Source organism: Aythya ferina (assembly GCF_964211825.1).
Source record: "Aythya ferina genome assembly, chromosome: 3".
NCBI lineage: Eukaryota > Metazoa > Chordata > Aves > Anseriformes > Anatidae > Aythya > Aythya ferina.
This window is the reverse complement of record NC_140298.1, coordinates 13,163,428-13,182,634: the sequence shown is the minus strand read 5'-3', so window position 1 is coordinate 13,182,634 and position 19,207 is coordinate 13,163,428. Positions and strand designations below refer to the sequence as shown.

Genomic DNA, 19,207 nt, shown 5'->3' with positions numbered 1-19,207 from the left:
ACTTAAAATTGAAAGAGAAACGGTAACCACAACTGATTAGCTAACAGCAAGTGTTTGCAAAACAACAGTTCCCCTGAGATTATCTTTAAAAAGAAAAGCAATTATTTTGTTACTTAGAAAAGAAAGATAGCTAGAAGTGTTTCTCAATAACAGAAGCCCACATACCTCGATAATCAAATGTGACCACGTGGTACCCGAGGGAGCTGAGAACCTGGAGGGGAGAGAAACACACAGAGAGCTCTCACAGAGGCCACCACAGCGGCCGTGCTCTTGCCTCAGGCCAAGGTGCAGGGACCTGATTTATAGCATTATCAACCCGACTTGGTAAAGGAGTAATTTAAGAGCTTTTCAGCGTAGCAGGCACAGGGCTTTCGAGCAGCAGGCATTTCAGTCTGCTGGCTTTCCTCCCCTTGTCTCCTGGACTGAGATGTAGATCACCCCTTTAACAGCTTTACCCTTGATATCTACAAACACCCAGTGACCATTTCCCATACAACCAAACAAAAGCCACACAAAAACTTTCAGGTTTTCTAGTGAAACAGTACAACTGCTTCCTTTATGCTGCTCAAACTTCCCTAATGTGAGCTCAACATGCAAAGGCCCGTTTCAGGTTTCAGAAGAAACATATACACCTAAAACTTACAATTGCTCTATCGTGAAGATTTATGTCGCTAACAGGGGTAATCCTAGCAAAATCTATTAAAAGCAAGTAAAAATAATATCCCCACTAGGTAAACTTGCTTGGGAAAAGTGCCTTGGTAAAAACAGCGCAAGCATTCTGAGCTACCATTGCTTGGTATGACTCTAACAGCTCTGCACTGGATAAAAATCAGAGTCACAAAAAGATTAAACTGCTGCTGTGACCTCTGTAGGATACGTGCTAGAAATGCCATCTTAGTATTGCATTACACTCTTAATCTTTTAATGGACCAAAGGAAATTGTGTGTAAAACCAACACGTTGCTTTTAGTGTAAGTAAAATCCTTACAGTCTGAATGATTTGTTAATAGTTTCAATCTCATTGAAAAAAAAAAAAAAGAGAGAGAGCACCATACAGAGAGGGGTGTTGGCGATCCAAATGCTTTGCTGGGGGGACTATGATGGTGACAGTATCTCCTTTTTTCCTTCTAAGGTCCATTTGGGATCCATCTTTGTACATTTCTGGTGCGCACAACAAGCTACTTTCTCTTCACCAGTCTGTGACTCTATGTTACAACCCCAATTACCTTGCGGGGCGTGTTTTAAACGCATTGGACACATTCTCTTCCTCACATCTAAAACCATTTCTGCATAGCTCCCAGCCCTGCATCTCTCTTGCCAACCACGACCATGGGTGAGCTGCTCCCAGCCCTGTCCCCGTGGCCGGGCTGTGCCCGCTCCCAGCCCCGCTCATACCTGCACTCCTCCACAACATGCCCTGCGTCCCCATTTCCAAGGTCTCTGCTGTCGCACGGGGCCTGCACTGCCCTCCTCTACCCTGCATTGCTGTGCTGGCTGCCAGCAGCATCTCGTTTGACACAGAGTTACTCTATCTGCAGCTTGCACGTAGAAACATGAGAGATTTTCTCTCTAATGCTGTCTGTGCGGGAGTTGGTACTGTTTGCGTTACCATCACAGCCAAGCCACATCATTACTCAAAGCTCAGCAAAACAGAACCAGCCAGCCAGCAGCCACCCAGTCATGAGAGGATTGCTGTGTTATATATGGAGTGGTAATTCGTGTCGAGAAAATGGCTGATATTAATAAAGAAGGGGGAGATTTGGGAGTGTGGCCATGGAGGTTGGAAAATCCCATGGTTGATGGTAACATCAGACTCTTAAGGATGAGGCCATCAGGAATGTAAAAGAGTTTAGAGGGAACAAAGAAGGGTGATTCAGGAGACTCCATGCAGTCTCCGGTCTCTTGTTCTCCAGCCATTAAGGCATGGAAGTTTCTGGGTGTTTGCTGTTGTTATATGCAAAGTTGTTTGACCAATGAAAAGTTGTTTGGAAAAGAACTGCTGTGGAGAGAAGGGTATAAGAGGGGAAACTGCCCTCAAGATACAAAAGGCAACGCGATGTGATGAAGTTATGGCATCAATAAAGAAGCAGGAAAAAGGAGTGAAAAGGAACAGGCTGGCAGAATGGAGACCAGGACAGGAACAGGCACTTTGATTGCCTCATGAAGATAGGTTCGGCCAGACTCAGCAAACCGCTCAGAGCAGCTCGTACAGAAAGTCGCTGGAAATGGTGCACTGGAGCTGGAGAGAAGCTCGAGCTGAGAGAAGCAGACCCATGCACACAACTGCCCCTCGCTGCTAAGCAGTTGCTCATTATGGGGAATCATACGTCCTTAGGAACGAAGACTGTCCTGGTAACCTTACAGCTTATTCTCCTTATTAAAAATCAGACAGTTTATGAGCCTGAAATATGGGACCAAACTGAGGTCAAGGTGTGGGACTCTGCAACTAAAAACGGCAAGGTTGCAGTGGGATTGCTCAGCACCTGGCGAGCAGTCTCTGAGGCCTTGAAGAGCCCTGTGGGGCCACAGTCAGACACGTGTGGTTTGCCAGACAGTGAGGGAGCTGCGGGCTCCTTTACTGACCCGACTGCTACGCCATGGGCCCCTCTGCTGCTACAGCCATCGAAGGCTTTTGCTGTTCCGCCCCCTGTTGACCTGGACGTGCCTTTGGACCCAGGCCTACTGGCCTTGAAAAGGAGATGGATATGCTTTTCTTCGATCCGGGAAGAACGGGATACATAAGGCCTGAAGACCGAGTTGCTTGACAACTTAAAGCAAGACATGTTGTTCAAAAGGAATGGAAAATGGAGACTGTTAAGTCATGGAACTTAAAGGATTGTTTGTTACCTTTCCTGATGGTACGTATTTATAGGCGTACTCGGGTTTAGTATGTAAAGCAATGTTCTGTATATTTAGAAGTTTGATGTTCGTGTGTGCATGTTGGTGGAGCGTAGACTCCCCGCACACCCAACGCTGTTTACTTGCCTTTTATACCTTTTAGAAATATTTCTTTTATAAATATTACTAAATTCAGATTGAGTTGAGACTTTATTTATAGCAGCTGTTAGGGCTAAACCAGCTGAAAACAGTGCTCCAGGGGGCTCCAAAGCAAGCTCAGAAGCTTTACAAGCCGTGTTACCAGCAACAGCAGTGCTACATTCATTGGGCTACAAGGCTGCAATTTCCCTCTCTGACAGCTTACCCGCTGCAGACTACCACTTGTGAGCCCAGCAAGGACACTGCAAACCCTCCTGTGGCTCATGGCTTGTCTCCAGGACTGAGCAGTGGATTTCCTCGGAGGCAGCAACCCATCCAGCAGCCTCAGGGTAACCTGCAGAGGTCCAAGGGCAGCAAACAGCTCTTCATCATAACCCATTAACTGGTTGCTGAGTGTCTGATTTTATAGCCAGTGCAGCTTGCACAACAAATAAGTGCATTGTAGTGATTACAATGAGAGCTACAGCACGCCCGGCCAAGTTCAGAACTCCTGCAACCACAAGACACTGCCCTCAGGGGGACTGCAGGCAGGAGCAGTGATGCATCCTTTGGGCTGCCGTAGCAATTTGGGCATCTGCTGGGTTTACAACACTTGCTGCCTTCAGGGCTCCTTGCATCACCAGCTGGGCTTCCAGCATTAGCTGTTGGGTGCACGCCACTGCAAACTGGGTAACAACAGCACAATAAGCAGGTAAGATATTAATGAATCCATTAGGTGCTGCAGGACTGCTGACTCCACCAGAATTACTAAACATCACTTTAGGTATGTCCACTTGTGTATTGGAGCCCCTGAGATGCAGGGCACAAAGTGCTTTCTTGCAGAGCCCGGTTTTCAGCTTCGCAATGGGATTTTAGTGCTAAGTCACCATGTACAATCCAACCTTGTCCAGACCATTAAAAATGATTTGCAGATCAGAAGACTGTCTTTCCCTTTTCATGTTTACTTATATGATGATAAAATCAAACAGAGCAATGAAAGCAAAGTTACACAACAGATACTTAGCTGGATCTACATAGTCTTCTGTGCTACCTGGGGAAGGGAAAGTGATGAAGAAGCCTCGAACATCTCCCCCTGCAGGACTTTCTGGTCATATGAGAGGTCTCATCATCATTTGTTTCCTTATTTTATCCAATTTATTAGCTATTATTCTTAAGTATCAACTGTTAATTAACCTGCTGACAGCTTAGCTATCTTTGATATGTTTGATGTGTTGGCTGCACTGGCAGCACCTCTTCCGAGTAACAAAGAGATGAACTTTTATTTTAATTAGCAGTGTGCTAAGAAACCCCACTGCTGAGAATGGCCATGCCTGGAAAGAGCAAGGAGTGTCCTGAAGAGGCACAGCCGAATTCTCCTTTTGTGGTGCTGCAAGGCGCCATAAAGTGAACGTGTAGACCAGAGACGAGGAACGCAGCAAGAGGAATCTGCCTGGCACTTGCCCTCGCACAGCAGCCAGCAAACAGCAGAGCTGCCCTCGAGACAAAGCAGGCACAGGCAGCAGCACCCTGCACGCCCACCCAAACCAAGTTCTGCCTGCTCACAGCCTGGCACGGCACAGCCCCTGCGCTTTCCCTGTGGGAAAGCAAGAAATCTGGCAGCGTCCCAATCCTACGCCCCGAGGCTATTAAGCCTCTTTTGGTTTAAGTAGTGTTGTCTTTTAAAAGCGTATTTTTCTTTCTTGTTTCTCCCTTTAGAACCAGAAAAAGTCTCAGATGAAACTAATAAAACTTCAGCTGCCTTTGGAGATAACACGTTTCCTTTGGTCCTCACCAGGATGTTTAGTGCAGCAGTGACAAATGTTTCCTATGTAGCAATTACTTACATCCCTATAACAATATCCTATTGTTTCTTTTGTTGCTATGAAGTTGGGTAATCTCATGTGATTGGCAAAAAAAACCTCTGCATCAGCTCTCCACTCTCCCAGCACATCAATGCAGCAAGGACCAAAAGCTTCACCACCAAATCCTCAACATACAAGTCTAAATTGCAAAGGAGCTTGTTGTAGGCTGATCCTGACAAGGGTAGCTAGGAGAAGAGGACTCTTGTCTTGAATTTTAAAAGGTTTTGAGGACTCTTGTCTTGAGTTTTAAAAGGTTTTAACTTGCAATATTCAAAGCACAAATTATTTATATTGACACAGTGAGCCCGAATATATTGGTACATATAATATCTGGAAACCAGGCTCAAGCAAAGAATAACTAACTGGCCACGTGTCCAGGGCAGAGGAAAGTGCCCCTCAGAGTGAGCTTGTATCTGATCATTGTCTCCAAACACGCATCCTCTCAGGGACCAAGGATTTCAGACACCTGCAGCTCACAGACTCTGCGCAGCAGTGACAGCCTCATTGTTCATTGTTGCTGCTGAGAAAAGCTGCTCGCATGAAGCAGTCACTTAGGAAGAAGGGCAGACCTCTTGAGTTATTTCCCTCCTGAGCCTCTTCTAGAGGGCTTTCTCCTGCTGCTTCCAGGGTGTGAGTAGCAGCAGCAGAAGGGCCAGCAACCCAACCTGGTCCATTCTGCTGAAATAAGCATGTACCTAGAGTTTCTGGCGTGGTCCAGTACTAGTTCGGGCAAAATCCCAAACTACTGCCTCTGCCTGTGCTGGCCAACACAAAATGCAGTGCAGCAGAGGTTGTTTTTCTGGGAGTCAGCCAACTAGCTTAGCATACATGACGGTCTCCCCAGCTGTCGTGTGCCAACCTCCAGTAACTTAGCACATCCTTTTTTCTTAGAAAAAACATCACCTGCCTCTTTGAAACTTCCAAATGGCATTTTCTGAGTGACCTGAATTAAAAAAAAAGACGTTACTGCAGGGGATCTTGCATAAGTAGCTGCATTGCAATAAGTCTTTACGAATGCCAACACTGACACCAATTATAAGGAGAAAGAAATGAAAGCTAAATCCAGAGGAAAAACACAGCCTCAAATCCCTCTGAAACGAACTAGCAAAAATAATGATGGCTCTTTGGGGACACTTGGGGATGCGCTGTGTCACAACAGTGACTATACAGAGACTGGTAACATATGAAACAATACTCTCAAGAAGTACCTTAAGTCAGTGTACCAGGATAATCAATCAAATCATGGCTGTGATTAAATAAAGCTTTTATTTTATTTTTTCCCCATAAACTGTTCTGAACGTATTCCTGGCAAAGAAGCTGGTTAGTTTGGTTGGAGCTGACAGGTAACAGCAAGTAAAAGACCTTTCAAATATTTTTTCAATGTGGTGAAGCATGCTCAGTGCTTACAGACTCCTCTAGGTGTGGGGTGTGTATGGCAGAAGGGGGCCAAAAGCCCTAGGGGCTCTCTGCCTGGCGGCAGTGGGCTGTAATGAGCAGTCCTCAAGCCCGTGCAGGTCTGACTGCATCAGTGCAATCGCCTGGACAACGTGCAGCCACTCACCTTGTACAGCTCCACGCGGTGATCCCCTCCTCTGGCAGAAGTGATTCAGGAAGAGAATGAAAAACAAAAACAAAAGCCACATGTCAACACTTAAGCTTCCAGAGACAGGCTTGGGATTGCAGCTAAACACAAGCATGCATGCCAAACATTAAAAACACTTGAACTGCTTTGTTACAGGCTACAAGAGGACACCAAGGCATTGCTGAGCTACTGAGAATATGGTTTAAAAGTTGACTTCTCCCTTTAAATTTCTTCGCATGGCAGGTAAAGACAAACTTTTCAACCCCTCCAACCTGCCTTTTCCAAAGCCTGTAATACATCCAAACCAGCCTGCCCTTGCTGGCTTTGCAGATCCTGAGCTGCTGCCACCAGTGCTGCCCCAGCCAGTAACCCCTGCTCCCAGCAGAGCTCACCACATTAACCCAAGTGCCTAGCCCTTGGAACCTCTCACCTGGCTCCTAGCACAGGGACAGAAAGGACACGTGCAAAAGACCAAGCAGACAAAACCAGAGTGGAACACTAAAAATAAGTTCAGGGGAAGAATTTTGCTTTAATGTTTTTTTCATAAATTGAAAACTAGATGCTAAAAAAGGAAAGGAGAGGGAATGTGACATCACATGCATTAAAATACGTCCCCATTGTGACATTACTAATCCACAATGGAACTTTACCACTGCTAAAAGTAGATTTTCGCCTGCACTCACATGAAAACCCCAAAACATTCCCACTGTGACTAGTTTGGTCAGCGCAGCCTCTAAACCAAACTGCCACTTTCCAGACCGCCCTCGAAGAACACACGCACTTGCCAGCCAAAAGCTGTCAGCTCCAACTGCGCTACAAAATACCTAACACAGCCAAAACCACTCAGGGCACAATGTAAGGGGTTGCTTGGAAGTCAAGTTGAATCAAGCAAGTCTGAGGAAGAAGACGCTTGCTTGAAAAGCCATTTTAGACATGCACACACTGGTGACTTCTCATGCATCCCTCAAAGCGCAATACATTTTTATTTTATTTTATTTTATTTTTAAAGACATCAAGTAAACATAATTTCTGCCTCAGCTCCAGACCACTCAGCCAACCCAGAAAGCAAAGGCAGTGCCTTTTACTTATGCTTTACTGATGCAGGCTGCATTAACCAGGCCTTTCACAAGGGACTGAAGACACGCTGTGGAAACACACAGCAACATACATTAAAGCAGGAATGGCAAAGCCAATACGACTCCGGCTTCCTCCAGTGCACAGAGTGAAGCAAAACGTGAGGTACACAATCAATACATAGCTCAGCACTTTATCTCAGTAACACTTGGGGGAGCCAAGAAGTAAATCTAATCAATAAGCACACAAAGGAGATACTGGTCCTAAATTACCACCATTAAGCTGCAGAGCAGTTTCCATTAGTATCATTTGCTACACCCGATAAAGACAAGAAAACAAACGAAGCAGTATTTGAAAAATAAGGCAACAATTTGATTAAACCTTGTAACACATCAGCATGAGAAGACAACAGTTTCTGAAGGCCCATCTGCTCATGCATTCCTAGCTCACAGCATGCAGCTTCTACATTTTGCCCCTATACAGAAAAAAGAACACTACTAAGGTAAGAATTTATGTGAAAGAGGGCAAAGCTCCTGCAATGTAAAAGCTAGGAAACCTTCACTACCAGCACAGTTGAAACAGCATTGTATTACAGCAATGCTTCTGCTCTTGCAGAGTATCTATAAGCAGCCATCAGCTTCAAAAGAACACACGGTCAAAACTCAGAAAGGAGCCAATACTCTTTGAAAGATGCATATTAAAAAAGAAAAAAAAAAACAACACGTACTAATAACTGAACAAAATCTCTGCATCATGCAGAGATGTGGCAGGAAAACCATGATACTGCAAAACACCCAGGAAGCCCCACACTGACTAATGGTTTTTAGCACCCTGAAAGTTTAGAGAACCTGACCACAGCTGCTAAGGTTACAAGTTTTAGAAATGCTCCTGTTCCAGACAGATGTCCAAATGTCCTGTACATGTGCAATAAGGAAACAGACCAGCACATTATCTTCCTCTTTCCATCTGATTTTCCTTCCTCAAAATGTGTTAATTGCTAAAATAGGCTCATGAAAGGAACTGGAAAGCTTATTTAATATACATAAAAGCATATATACAGAAGAGGTAACACTACCCCATGTCTTGATTCAGAAACCATTATACTGGAAAATGTGCGTCACAGCCTCCTGGCATGCAGAGGACAGAAAGCATCTGCAGGATCAGATCTCTCTGATAATGCAATAAATCTGTTCTCACATTCAATAAATGGAGAGGCATCATGTCTTCAGACATGCTTCTTAAAAAAAAAAAATAATCTAAAAGCAATTTGGTGCTTCTCCTTTCCTTTTAATCAATGTGCTGAAGCTGTAGCAAGACAGAAAAAAACACAAGGCCTAACAGAGCTGTTGCTGGTTTGTGTCTCACCTTGTTCCCGCATTGCCGTGCAAATAAAGGATTACAGGATGGCTGGAACCCAAAGCATCTTCAAACCACAACTGGTCCTTCCCCCGGGCATTCTTCCCTAAGGCTGCAGGGACTGTGTGCCTGTATCCAGAAGGAAAAACACATATATATTTATTCCCTTGTTGCTAATTAGCATCTGCAACTCAAATTGAGTTTTTCTGATCAATTCATCCAGACTTAAACCCCTCACGCACTCTTGACAAAGCTGCCATCCCTCGCCAACAAGTGAGACGTTTTAAAAAGCCAGTGACTAGTGTTATTTCTACATTTAATCTCCAGTACTTTTGCCTTCAAAACTCAGGGCTAGGCAAGGCACCAAACTTCCCAGGCCAACCCAAAGCACAATTACTGAACTTCCGGCTGTTCTACAGGAAGAATCTCAGCCCCTAGGCTTTTATGGTGCTTGATTACTTCAATCAACAGACTTGTACATCATAAACAAGATTCACAGCTAGGTCAGCAGATATTCAGAACAACCACCAAAGTCAGCTGATTTTGGAAAGAACAATTGATAAACAAGAGGTACAGCTGAGTAAGGAAATTTCTAGAAAAACAGGTGCTCAAGTTCTGATGAGAAGATAACGTATTTTGTTTTCAAGCACTAGGTTCTTGAAGGTGTAACATCTCAGCTGGAAAAGCTATAACCCAGAAAACCCAGGAATTTTTAACTCTCAGCTGTTCTTCAATAGAAGGCTTAGCTGGGCAGCCTGTTAGAATGTGTTCAACACTAGTGGGGAAAGGAAAGAGATAAACAACAGACCAAAGAGAAGGCAGGCATTCAAACTGGGCAATTACTCCAGAAGACAAACACTGAAAGTGAGTACATGCCCACAATCATCTCAAACTGTTGATAAAGGAGCCAGCTTACAGCTATCTGAAGTACGAAGGTGCTCACATTCCTTTCTCCTACGAAGAAAGGCAAATTCCATCCACCACACCTTCCCGCAGACATAGTCATGATCAGAGGACAAACCAGCACGCAGGAAAACACATTAAGAAAAAAAAAATCTACTTGCTTGCATGCAGCAGCCAGACATTGAGTTTTCGAGGAGGAAAAATGCCCAAATAGCTGTAGGACGCCCTGTTCTGCCCCAATAGTTCCGCAAGCTTGTGAACAAAGCTGGCTGAGGAGTTTGTTTCAGGAGCATAGTGAACACAAAACCTCATGTTAACATTAAAACAAGGCTCCAAACTTCAGCGAAGGTCCCATTCAAAAGGTCACACACTCCCAAGCAAAGAGAAACTCTTTGCCTTAGAGGACACACGCAAAGTACATGCCCACAGCTAAACCCTCCAAATCCCACGGCTTACAAATCCAGCAGCACTGGCTGTATTACGCAACAGCACCTTTCCCTTCACACCTGACACAGCGTCTAGGCTATTTTTTCAGGTGTTTGCTGATCTTGTGTATGCATTCGAACTGCGGGCACCTCTTGTTCAAAGCCAGCAGGGACTTTCCTGTGGCTTTGAAACTCCTGGGTTTCAGACACAGTAGAACTTGGTCACGAGGAGCAGATGCAGAAGCTGGTTTGAGCTGGCCTAATAATGTGGCAAGTGCTGAAAGCAGACCTTTTTCAAACAAAGAACCAGTCATTTGAGCCGGTCCCGGTTAACAAGGAGCTAAAATTAACTGTCCTTGCCTGGGACCAGAAAAATCTTCACGAGTAAAAGCGAGCACTGACACTGTCACTTGTTCTGCTAAGAGAGCAAACGGCGTGTTCCTTCCTCACCCACTCTCCAAACCTTACATATGTTTTGTACACAGAATATTCTTCCTCCTACTCTGAACACTTTGATCCTGTTTTCCCATCTTCCCCCACATTTACTGTGCAAAACAAACTACGAACGGCAGTCAAATAACAGAACTTCTAACTCCTCGGGTCTGGTCTGCCTTTGTAGCAAGGCAGAGCCTTTTTGATCCCAAATTATGAAATTTCTCTGAATGCAAAGGTTGTCCAATTTTGTTTCAGCCAAGCTCCAGAGATCTGCATGCTTTTCAACATGAACTCAGCCACTTGGCAGGGAAAAAACATGAGCATCCACAAATCAGAGCAGGCAAAGGCTGTCACATGCACAGCAAAAATACTGCACACGCAATACTGAGAACAAAAGGAAAGACTACGGGTGCACAGCGCACGCTGCACAAAGCAGGTGTCCTTACCAGACTCCGATGGTTACATCCTCCTCTGGCTGAAGGTAATAATTACAGGTGTGGTTTAAACCTTGATCTTGTGGTCTTTTCAAGTCAATGAAATATGGGACCCTCACTGAAATACAAAAGAAAAGATAAAGAATAATTGGACTTTTTAATTTTTACCTGTATTTTCTTACAAAACAGTGTTACCAAGGCACTGGAGAGTTGTACAGAGCAGCCCACTGTGCCAAGAAGACCTTTCTTTTTTTGTGTGAAAGGATGAAATGAACTACAATCGTGACTAAAATATGAACATCAAATACAGCAAGGTAAGACACAAGCAACCACCAAAAAAAAAAAAGACAGGAACAGGCTAAAATAAAGAGGTGGGGAAGCCAGACAAAGCTTCCTGTGACACATACCAGAGATGTGAACCAGCTCTGCTCAGTCTGCTTTAAAAATCTCCCAGGCACATGACAGCCACTCCTGCTGCATCAGGGCAGTGGGTGAGCTGATTTGGCCTTTTATTGCTTGCAGTAAGGGCAGTTACTGATGGGACAAGCTCAGCTGGGACATCCCAGAGTTGATGTCTGATGCGTTTCAGGACGGCATGTGGTTGCAGCCTTTATATTTAAAAAGTCTACAGGAGATACTGTATCATAATAGCAGACACCACATTCCTCTTGCCATGGAAGAGTAAGATAAACTGTGTCAAACGCTGGCTTTCCAAGCCTCTGAGGGGGATGTGCAGTTTGGTAGCCAATTCTCCAGTGACTGGTGAGTAATTGCTGTCCCTCCCAAACACCTCAGCATTTAAGAGATCACATTAGGTTCAAGTCTTCATCTCTTCAGATGAGCATCTCTGAAGTCCCAGAAAACAAAACAGTTGCACCTCAGTTCACTCCTCCAAATGTTTTACATTTCCCAGCCTACAGACCACGGTTGGCTTTGCTTGTTGCTCATGTGTTTGAATCACTGAACATCCCATCAGGAAAGTCAAACTTCCCTCAGATGTTCAGCTTTTTTTTTTCCCCCCATTGCTTGGTTCAAAATCTGCCTCCTTGACATTTAGCGGCACAATAACCAACACACCAGAGCTTTTGTTGTATTAACACCCAAAGAAGCACCGCTATTGGTGACAGCCACAGCTCACTTCGCTTACCCCAAACACCACAGCAGACAAGGGCTGTGTTAACCTGACAAGCCTGGAGCCTTAGACTGCAAACCCGAGCCTGAGCACGTTTGCTCTCATGCAGAGGCATTTGTTTTGTTTAAAAGGGTATCTGCAGGTCACCTGGACCCCTGCAAACACTACACGTGAGAGTCCAAAACCAAAGGATGTGTGCCACCACAGACCCACTGGGCCATCAGCAGATGGGGAAGAGCATTGAGTCATGCTCAGGAGGTTTAAAAGCAACGAGACCACTGCTCTGAAGGAGAAATGCCACTCTCCAGTGGAGAAGAATTACTCAGGCTTCCCAGTGTGCTTCTAATAAGCGTTCTTTCTACAGGACTACGAAGACAAGTAGTCGTCGTGGAGTGCTGTCACAAGGAAATAGGTGACTGCCATTATTTTAGAGCAGTGGGAACAATACCACAGAGATCTTAGTGCAAGGACTCCCGAGAGAGCGCTACGGGACAATTATTTTCATCACCTGGGAATAAAGAGGGGCAGGAATTTCAGGGAGACCTAACAAAGCTCTGCAAGGGCAAATGAGAATCATCACGAACGAAACCAAGGTGATGAAAATGGAAGCAACCTGCGTTACTCACTGTTACCCAGCTGCCTGTTCTGACAATCACAGCACAAGAGCTGGCCCTGTTCAAAGAGTACACGTGCATACTTCACAGCAACCACGAACCACGGTGTTAGAGCACACAGAGAATGCAATCAAAATGACAAAAGTGATATAAAAGCAATGTATATGCCCTTGGTCCTCTTAGCCAGGGTTTGTACAATCAAAGGAAAAGATTTTACAACTTCCTTAGAAAGCCCAAGTAAGGTTTAAACGACAAATTGAGATTGCTAAGAAGCATCCCTCATAGCGATGCTCCATCATTTTCTACCCTGTGGATACTCAGGCTCCCCCGGGAGCTAAGCCAGCCCTCCAGAGCCATCCCACAGCCAGTTTGACCGAACGCAGAGGCCGAAGAGACACAAAGAAAGCATTCAGCGTGCCTGCGTGAATGGGTCTCTTCTGTTCTGCCCCAACCAAACTGCTCTGCTGAAGTGCTTTCAGGTGAAGAGTCATGGCCTGGAAAACAATGCGCTGGATTTAGTTTCCCTGCCTGTTCATGCAGCTTTGTTAAGCCTTTTGGAGAAATGTATTTGATGTGTTGCACAGTTTTCCTGAAGGAAAGCATTTGGGCTGAACGCTGGCTCCAGTTTGGTCACTGCATTTATACCGAAACACACTGCAGAGACCACCAGGGCCGCAGCCAACGCTCTGCAAGCCACAGCTCGGAGAACTTGCAGCCTGTGAAAGCTCACATCCTTCACAAGCCGTAAACACGCAGGGGCGGGGAAGTTACAGCAGGCAAATGAAACACAAGAGACATTCCTCCCCTTCACCCTTCACCAACAGAGCGGGCCACTTACCGAAGTTGAGGAAGACCAGCTTCGCCTGAATAGCAGGACAAAGTTTGACGAGAAACGGAATGGCTACGTACACTCCCAGCAACCAGATTATCAGCCTCCGCAACCGGAACCATAACCCGTATCGCCTGCGTAAAGAGGGGAAAAAAATAAAGAAAGAAAGGCCTGAATACAGCAGGAATTTTATGAACGGTTTGTCACAACGATCTGCGTGCTTGGTGCTTTGGAAAACGACTTCATTTATTCTTTGAACAAAACTAACTTGGAGCCGTTGACGCAGGCTCAGCTGTTTGAGAGCAGCAGGAGCCAAGCGAGCTGTCAGCTGATGGCACACGCCTTCAAGAAGGGGAAGAGAAACTCCCCTCTGATCACATTTGAAACCACTCTGTAACAGCTTCTTGTGTTTTTTTTCCTGATGACTTCACAGATTTCAAGATCTCTGGAGAAACATATCACACGTTTGTCTCCAACGAGAAGCACTTACCATTTTAAGCACTATCAGCAAGATTTTTTTTTCCCCCAGTTACATTTTCACATATTTTGAGGAACTGTGTGTAATGAGACAGCCTGATCCCAAACCGATAAAATCACACGCGATCGCACGTACAGACAGGAGCAGAGATTCTGCCTCGTCCAGCTAACAGGGGTCATACCCTCCAACGGCCTGGAAAGGAAACCTTTCCATGTTATAAAACACGATGAGATTTACTTGACTGACACGCTCTGGACAGAATCACTGAGTGCCACTGCAGGCAGGAATTAAAACACACACAAACCCTTCAGGCACCAGTACTTCTCTGCTCTCCAGCTGACAGCCCAGAGCAGGAACCACGTCGCATGCCAGCAGACAACCAGTTTTCACCATCAGCAGTTCCTGCCAGTAGGTGAAGGCTGAGATCAACTTTTCCAAGAGGCCTGAAGTTATCACTCTCCTGTTTGGTGGTTCTAGGAGGCGAAATGCTGAACTTCTCCAGGAGATGAGCATACAGCTAAAACCGGGATGGAAATAATCTCATCACACACCAAAAACCCCTGGATCTCCATAGGTTTTGCATCCCTAGGCTAAAACCAAGGGTCTCAACAGCAGGCATTCTACCCAGCATAGAAGAAATCCTCCCCACAACTCTGCCTTTAGGCTTTTGGCACGATTGCTCGTGTATTTGCTGGGAATGGGCAATCCTCCTACATGATCCCAAACCAACACCCGCCACACCACTGCCTACCCTCATGTACCTGTCCGTCTCCTCACGTCCTGGGATACGCATACTCCAAATGGATTCCCTTTTCTTAGCAACCTGAGCTGCTGCTTTCCAAAAGAGAAAGAAAAACGTTACTAAAAACATCAACAACCAAGCCTGGCTGCAGCAAGCCCATGCTGAAAGGCTCAAAATATCATCCTTCCCATGGAAAGCCTGACAGTGGGGACGTGAAGAAAGCCAACGAGGCTTCCAGTGATGTTTCCATACCCTGAGCCCACTTTCTCAAGGCATTATGGAAAACAGACACAGCGAAGGACTGGCAGAGGAACAGGCACAGCGTCAGCAGAGCGTTGGTGGTACCAAAGCCCTGGTGACCCATCTCCACCCCAAGGAGAGCAGCAACTGGAGGAGGAGGGCACAGAGGTGCCGAGGGCACGGGCACAGGACACGAAGCCTGCCCACAGCCGTGATCCTCCCGAGCAGCCCAGCTGGCATCCTCCAGAGCCAGGAGCTGAGAAATGCCACGAGGTGAGCCGAGCACACGAGGAAACCCCCCGCAACTTTGGCAAAAGCCACCCTGTATTTCGTTTGGGAGAATGGCAACCGCAGCGCTCTCTGCTCTCAAGCTAAAGCTTTCTTTCCACAACCACCCCCACATCAGCACACAGCACCTTTTTTTTTTTTTTTGTCACTCAGCAAGGTTCGTGGGAGAGAGCTCACCGAGGTTCAGTTGCTCAGCCTCCATCATGTTTTGCTTCTCTTCAAGGAGGAGAGCATCTCTCTGCTAAACCTTTGGGGATTGGGTCAGAAGCCCTCCAGGCACAAGGAGAAGGCCCCAAAGCACAGGTTCTCCAAACATCCCCCCTGCAGAAATGCTGAACACGACCCAGGCACGAGCTGGAATTGGGAAGAGAAATTGCTGAAGACTACACTGAGAAATGCCATCAGAGCAAAGGAATGGTTTCAGCTTCTGCTTTTTCTCCTTAGGAGTCCGAAGAGAAATATCTTTTCTTTCTCTCCAGCACCCCATGCCAAACGCTAAGAGGTAGTGTGACATCTACACCTCATCACCAGGGAGATGGCTGCTTGAAATGCAACCAGGGCAAAGCCTCTGCCCATCAACAAGCGGCTTCCCCTCTGCTGATAAATCCGAGACAAGGTGCTGAAGTGTGCTCTAAGTTATCTGCTAAGTCCTTAGCGAGTGATTTCACCCAATTAAACAGCTCTTGCTCTGCAGAAAAGCTACCGCAAGAAATAAATGCCCTGCACAGGGAGCTTATGGTGTACCAGGGTGAAAGCAGCAGCAACACGCTTCTCACCCCCAGAAAACTCAGTTGGTCTTAGTCAGAAAACTCAGGCGAGTTGGAGAATAAGAAGCTGCAAACTAGAGACATTGAAGAATATCATAAACAGATTTTCAGGAACAATGAAGGTAACGTCTTAAAATAAAACAAATGGAAAAAAAATCATTCACTGAAGGCCTCTGGAACACGAATGGACCTTCAGACCCTAACATCCTTCAAGAAACTCCCCTCCGAGAAAACTCCAGGGTCTGGTGAGCAGCAATTGCTAAACCTCACTTTTGAGGCGTGCTCTGCATCCAAATCCAGATTAAAATCACCTCCCCTGGAGAGCACCTGAATCACTTCTCTATCGGAAGCACGCGAGGTGAGTTTCCGTCAGGATCTCCGTATCAGCCACACTACCGGGGTGAAAGGACAGCCCCAGGGTGAAATGGGGCACTGACACCAGGAGAGCTTCAGTCCAGCAAGAACGGGACAAAATTTATCAGAAATACACGTGCACTGGGCCTGCAGTCCCAAAAGGCCATAGGGACAAGGATACACATAGCTTACATGCCCTTTGTCACCTAGGGGAGACAATGGTAAAGCAAAGCACTCGTAGATGCTGAGGAGATCCATCTGCATCTGTTCCAGTGAGTGCTGTTTCTCCTGTGTGCTCTGGTGTCCCTCAAACCATTGGAAAGAATAAACAGCATGAATATTGGCATAAAAGTGCATGTTCCTCCACTTCTCTAACAGACGGGTGGGCGGTATTGCACAGGGCTCCTCTTCTTGCAGGGCCTCCTTCAGGAGGCGAGGAGCACCAGGTCACTCTTCTCCCTCCGTGCAGGCCACCCGATCCGCCCGAGCTGATTAGCCTTTTGTTGTATTTCACTTGTTCCCTGCCAACTAAACTAAAGCGAGCCTACCAGCCCTCCAACCGCGTGAAAGCACATCCAGAGAGAGCCTCCCAGCTCCCGATCAGCTCACAGCCAGGCCGGGGGCTCATCTCCACTCCAAAACACTACATAAACCACCAGCGACGTGGAGCAGAGCAGTTTTGCACTGCAAGAATAATTTGGGTCGTTTTCTCCCCCCATTTTGCTGCAAAACCCGCTTTATGTGCAGGCAAATGCAAACTGAGAAGATGCTAATGTCAAAGGGTTTGTCCCCTCCTGGCTTCTGCGTGCTAGAATGAAGTCACATAGGGAAACGGGCCCCCACGTGACTCTTTTATTTCAGGCCCGGCTACACAAAACTCTCCTTAATGCAGTCTTTGGCCAAGCCTTAGTTCTGCTTCACTGGAGGCACTGTATCGAGAGCAGGAGGCTGAGTTATAGAAAACCCACCCAGTCCTGGAAACAGATCTGCCCTTGAGTTCATGACAGCCAGTGGGAACACAGAAGTCTCAGCTGCTCTGCTGTTACAAGTCACAGCAATCTCCCCCCTTGGCATGAGGATCCTTTGCAAGCAGCATCAGCGCCCTGCAAAACAACTCCGAAATAAAAAGCAAAGGCCCCCAAACTCATCTTGCTGTACCAGAGATGAAGCAATCATCTAAAAAAAAAAAAAAAGAACAACTATAAACAAAACCATAATCCTGGAGACAAGACAAATTTAAAGGAGTATTCATGTTTTTGTCCTAGTGTGCTTCATAAAATAAAGCAATACAAAAATCATGGACATAAACTGTCTTGGTATCTGCAGCTTCAAGCAATTCCTAAAAATCTTTGCTCAAGGTGTGGAAAACAGGAAGAAATCTGAATCTACCACGTGCCTTTGCCACTTCTTAACTTCTTAGCTTTCTTATAATCTCGCACTTCAGCTCTCTGCAGAAACACTCCGACCTCTCAGAAAGAAGCCAGCTGCACGGCCTCACCACTTCAGCACACCTCTCTCCAGACACGAGGAGTCTGGAAGACTGCGACCTCCTGAAAACAGACCGAAGGCACTCCACGGCAAGGAGCTGTGCCGAGCACATTTTTTACAAGGGGAAAGCACTCGAGGATTTGTCAAGCACTCCAACGCCACTCCACTCCCGTTCATTGTTTAACCACAGGCTCCCTTCCAGAGCAAGGCTACTGATACAGAGCAAAAAAAACATCTTCGTACAATCCACTGGCTAACTCTGCGGTGTTTTCAACCAGAGAATAAATTGCTCCTGACACGTGCCACGCCTGCCAAGGACAGGACGGGATTTACCGACTGTCACCAACGTCGCAGAAGGCAACTTGAGATTTCAGCTATTCAGATGAGCTCGGGAAGCTGGGTACCTATTTGTTCTGACAGCCTCCATAATTCAGGAATGAAACCTCCTGTAAATAAAACCAATCCAGCCCTTCACCCAACAGCCTTCCTAGGGAAAGCTGAGCGTGCCTGGGTGTGTTAGAAGCTGAATAAAGCTTTACCTGGTAGGCAGAGAGAGCAAAAAGTGAACCTCTGGATCTGTCTGAGCTGCTACGTGCTTCTGTTTGCACCTAGGAGAAAGTGTAAGACAGGGGCAAACAAAATGCCTTCTAAATACTGACCTTAGGAAGCTCCAAGGCTCAGCCCAGGCCCAGCCACCTGCACGGGGCACCATGAACTCTGCCATGCTGTTCCTCTTTTAATTAGGGACAGAGCAAGGGGAGTAACGGGCTTAATAAGGCAGCCGAAAGCCATCTCATTTAAACCCTAAAGGTTTTCATTGAAAGACAGAAGAGAAAGGCAAGCCCTGCTTTCTGAGAGTGGTTTCAGATATGCAAGCTCCACCTCTAGCACCTCAGGAAACCTGGAAGGGATTTGTTGAACACCCATCACCAGCAGCCATGGAAGGTGAGGGCGTCCCAGCAGGCTCTGTGCTGTTTTTATCCCACTTCCCACAGCAAACTCCCTACTCCCAAGCTCTTCCTAAAGGCTTTCTTACCCCTTTTAGCCCCAGAGCAAGCTGCTGCACGCAGGACATCTCCTTTGGGCTGGGCTGAGGGCTTCAGGCAGCGTTGCCCCGACTATCTGAGCACAGGTGAGGTTTGAAACTTGAGCCTCATGAATTGCCCTGGCCCACCACCTCATTGCCTAGCTCCCCACTGCTTCTGCACCTCCTTCTGACCACGAGCAAG

The 19,207-nt window shown here is 46.4% G+C and overlaps 1 protein-coding gene across 2 annotated transcripts in view; it reads right to left on the bottom strand.

Annotated features, from left to right (window-relative positions):
* Positions 1 to 19,207, bottom strand: part of ABHD12 (abhydrolase domain containing 12, lysophospholipase) — a 36,588-nt gene that overhangs the window by 6,569 nt on the left and 10,812 nt on the right. The window contains exons 1-8 of one of the 2 annotated variants that reach the window (XM_084514774.1): positions 17,459 to 17,507; positions 14,861 to 14,930; positions 14,404 to 14,616; positions 13,631 to 13,755; positions 11,059 to 11,164; positions 8,859 to 8,978; positions 6,399 to 6,429; positions 166 to 211 (exon numbers count right to left, since the gene is read on the bottom strand). In XM_084514774.1, the coding sequence (XP_084370900.1) occupies positions 166 to 211; positions 6,399 to 6,429; positions 8,859 to 8,978; positions 11,059 to 11,164; positions 13,631 to 13,755; positions 14,404 to 14,616; positions 14,861 to 14,930; positions 17,459 to 17,492 (745 nt within the window). In that variant the 5' untranslated portion in view covers positions 17,493 to 17,507. Of the gene's footprint in view, positions 1 to 165; positions 212 to 6,398; positions 6,430 to 8,858; positions 8,979 to 11,058; positions 11,165 to 13,630; positions 13,756 to 14,403; positions 14,617 to 14,860; positions 14,931 to 17,458; positions 17,508 to 19,207 lie in introns of those variants that run through there. The other variant, XM_084514775.1, reaches the window with a different exon arrangement.